Source organism: Nicotiana tomentosiformis, chromosome 1 (assembly GCF_000390325.3).
Source record: "Nicotiana tomentosiformis chromosome 1, ASM39032v3, whole genome shotgun sequence".
Lineage (NCBI taxonomy): Eukaryota > Viridiplantae > Streptophyta > Magnoliopsida > Solanales > Solanaceae > Nicotiana > Nicotiana tomentosiformis.
This window is the reverse complement of record NC_090812.1, coordinates 76,546,217-76,550,216: the sequence shown is the minus strand read 5'-3', so window position 1 is coordinate 76,550,216 and position 4,000 is coordinate 76,546,217. Positions and strand designations below refer to the sequence as shown.

General features: G+C 46.3%; 2 protein-coding genes across 2 annotated transcripts; both read left to right on the top strand.

The window, feature by feature from the left end:
* Window positions 1-775: 775 nt before the first annotated feature.
* LOC138906976 (uncharacterized) lies at window positions 776-2,110 on the top strand. The gene has a single exon (XM_070196735.1). It carries the CDS (start codon window positions 776-778, stop codon window positions 2,108-2,110), a length of 1,335 nt encoding a protein of 444 aa, XP_070052836.1.
* Window positions 2,111-3,252: 1,142 nt separating this feature from the next.
* On the top strand, window positions 3,253-3,741 carry LOC138906974 (uncharacterized). Its single transcript, XM_070196731.1, has one exon. The coding sequence runs from the start codon at window positions 3,253-3,255 to the stop codon at window positions 3,739-3,741; it is 489 nt and encodes a 162-aa protein (XP_070052832.1).
* The last annotated feature ends 259 nt before the right edge of the window (window positions 3,742-4,000 follow it).

The window sequence follows — 4,000 nt, the reverse complement described above, 5'->3', positions numbered from 1 at the left end:
CATTTCTTTCAATTAATAGATCGTGCTATAGAGCGAAGTTATAAGAACATATGAAATCTAAATCGTGCTTTGTGTTTCCTATCTAACAGGCTACCTACGCTTAGGAGATGGCACAACGAGAGATAGGTATGGATCCGAGAGAAGGTACCAGTCGTTCCCCACCGGGTCAGAGGGATAGATTTCCCTTAGAGGCTCACAGTGAGTCTCCAGTACCCCTAGTTTCAGCTTTCCCAGCACTTGTTGGAGCCCAGGGAGATGCAGTACCCCCAGCCTCACCAGTTCCATTGGTACCTGAGGCAGCTAGAGACACAGGACCTCCAGCACCTATTATTCCCCCATCAGAGACTGGGGAGCAGGAGATGAGGGAGGCTATTCAGTTGCTGACTAGGATGGTTTCTATTCATGAGCGACAGCTAGAGTCAGGAGCAGATGCCCGGAGAGATCGAATAGGAAGCTCGATGGTACGAGAGTTTCTTCACTTGGCCCCTCCATTATTTACAGGATCCAGTTCCACTGAGGATCCCCAGGAATTTATAGACCATATGTATAGAGTATTGAGGGTGATGCATGCCTCCGTCACCGAGGCTGTGGAGTTGGCTTCTTTTCGACTACGTGATGTAGCCGTCCTATGGTATGAGGCATGGGAGAGATCTAGAGGACCTGATGCTCCGCCAGCAGAGTGGGAGGACTTCTCTGAGGCTTTTTAGCCCATTATTTGCCACGGGAGGTTCGGGAGGCCCGTCTTGACCAGTTTCTTAGCCTAAAGCAGGGGGATATGAGTGTGAAGGATTATAGCCATAAGTTTAATTCTTTGGCAAGGTATGCACCAGATATAGTACGTACCATGAGGGCTAGAGTTCATCATTATATGGATGGTTTGGGGGATCATCTGATTAGAGACTGTAGGGTTGCATCCCTATCGGATGATGTAGATATTTCCCGCATACAGGCTTTCGCTCAGACTACAGAGGACCTTTCCCGTCGGATTCGTGATACTCGCAGGGATAGGGAGCAGAGTAAGAGGGCTTGTACTATGGGGTCTTATAGGGAGCCACGAGTTGATTTTAGGCCCCCACTCCATCGATATCCACCTCTGTCAGCAGGTAGTTTCCCACCACAGATGCAGGGCCAGCGGTTTGATCGTCATATTCAGTCAGGACCGGGGCAGAGCTCAGGCCAGCCTGAGGGTTGTCGACAGGAGCGTTCTGCACAGATGAGACAGCTTACTCCTCCATGTACTCAGTGCGGTAAGTTGCACACCGGGCAATGTAGACAGAGTTCGAGTGCATGTTTTCATTATGGGCAGACAGGATATTATATTAGCCGGTGCCCGGGGTTAGGCAGAGGTACACCAGCTCAGCCTTCAGGATTCACATCAGCCTCTTCGCCCTCAGTCCGTGCTCCCCGACCAGGTCCACAGTCTACTCAAGGCCATGGTAGGGGGAGAGGTGGAGGAGATACCTCGGGTTCTAGTGGTGGCCAGAACCGCTTTTATGCACTCACATGCCGACAAGATTCAGAGGCATCCCCAGATGTTGTCACAGGTATATTGACAATACGTTCTCATGCCATTTATGCATTGATGTATCCCGGCTCTACATTTTCATATATTACTCCATTTATTGCTGGTAAGCTTGACATGAGATCTGAGTTGTTGCCACAACCAGTTGAGGTGTCTACGCCAGTTGGCGACTCTATTGTAGCTAATCATGTCTATCGAGATTGTACAGTGTTAATTAATGACCGTCCAACCTCTGTTGATTTAGTTGAATTGGTTATGCTAGACTTCGATGTTATTATGGGTATGGATTGGTTGGCAGCTTGTTATGCTAATATTGATTGTCGTGCAAAGTTGGTCCGATTTTATTTTCCTGGTGAGCCTGTCCTTGAATGGAAAGGTAATGCAGCCACGCCCAAGGGTAAGTTTATTTCATACCTTAGGGCTCGGAAGTTTATTGCTAAAGGTTGTATATACCATCTGGTTCATGTTAGGGATATAGATAAGGAGCCAGCGACTCTTCAGTCGGTTCCTATTGTGAATGAATTCCCGACGGTATTCCCTGACGAGCTTCCAGGAATTCCCCCGAAAGGGAAATCGATTTTGCTATAGATTTGCTTCCTGATGCGCAGCCTATATCCATTCCTCCCTACAGAATGGCTCCTGCAGAGCTAAGGGAATTGAAGGAACAACTGAAGGACTTGCTCGATAAAGGCTTTATTAGGCCAAGTACATCCCCATGAGGTGCTCCGGTGCTCTTTGTTCGAAAGAAAGATGGGTCCTTGCGGATGTGCATTGACTACAGGCAACTAAATAAAGTCACTATCAAGAATAAGTATCCTCTTCCATGGATTGATGACTTGTTCGACCAGTTACAAGGTGCCAAATGCTTTTCGAAGATTGACTTGCGATCCGGTTATCATCAGTTATGAGTCAGGGATATTGATATCCCAAAAATAGCATTTAGGACGAGGTATGGCCATTTTGAATTCCTTGTCATGTCTTTCGGGCTTACAAATGCCCCAACAGCCTTTATGGATCTTATGAACCGGGTATTCAAACCATTCTTGGATAAATTTGTGATTGTGTTTATTGACGACATCCTGATATATTCGCGATCGGAAGTCGAGCATGCGGACCACTTGCGAGCTGTATTGCAGACTCTCCAGGACTACAAGTTATATGCTAAATTCTCTAAATGTAAATTTTGGCTAACTTCTGTAGCTTTTCTTGGTCATGTTATTACCGGCGATGGTATCAAGGTTGATGGCCAAAAGATTGAAGCTGTGATGACTTGGCCGAGGCCCTTGAATCCGACAGAGGTTCGTAGCTTTTTAGGCTTGGCAGGGTATTACCGAAGGTTTGTGGAGGGATTTTCCTCTATCTCTGCACCATTGACGAAACTGACACATAAGGGAGCTAAGTTTCAGTGGACTGAGGCATGTGAACAAAGTTTTCAGGAACTAAAGAAAAGGCTTACTACGGCACCTGTCTTGACTCTTCCGGATGGCACCGAGGGTTATGTTGTATATTGTGATGCCTCGAGAATTGGCCTAGGTTGTGTTCTTATGCAGCATGGTAAGGTTATCGCGTACGCCTCCAGACAGTTGCGAAAACATGAACAGAACTATCCTACGCACGATCTTGAGTTAGCCGCAGTTGTATTTGCCCTAAAGATTTGGCGGCATTATCTATATGGGGTTCATAGTGATGTTTTCACCGACCACCAGAGCCTTCAGTATTTATTTAAACAGATGGAGCTGAACCTACGACAAAGAAGATGGCTAGAATTACTAAAGGACTATGATGTTGATAGTTTATATCATCCCGGCAAAGCTAATATTGTTGCTGATGCCCTTAGCCGGAAGTCCATGGGCAGTCTAAGCCATGTTGAAGCTGATAAGGTCAAGATGACCAAATATCTATGCCAGCTAGCTAGTTTGCAGGTGCGTTTGGTAGATGCAAAGAGTGGACGCATTCTCGTTCAGAATACGGCAAAATCTTCTTTTGTTACTGAAGTGAAAGAGCGACAACACAAGGATCCTGAGCTTATAAAACTGAGGGAAAGTATTCCACATCAGCGACAACCTTTATTTGAGCTAACTAGAGATGGAGTCCTTAGATACCAGGGCCGCTTATGTGTACCGCCAGTAGGAGAGCTCCGTGCCAAGATTCTTTCGGAGGCCCATTATTCTAGATATGAAGTTCATCCCGGAGCGACAAAGATGTATCGGGACCTTTGACAGATCTATTGGTGGAATGGAATGAAAAAAGATATCGCGGAGATGGTAGCCCAATGTCCCAACTGCCAGCAAGTTAAAGCTGAACATCAGAGGCCCGGAGGCCTAACTCAGTGTATTGAGCTTCCATTATGGAAATGGGACATGATAAATATGGACTTCATCACTGGTTTGCCTCGCACTCCATGGAGGTATGATTCTATTTGGGTAATTATTGATAGGCTTACAAAATCTGCTCATTTCCTACCAGTCAGGACGACAT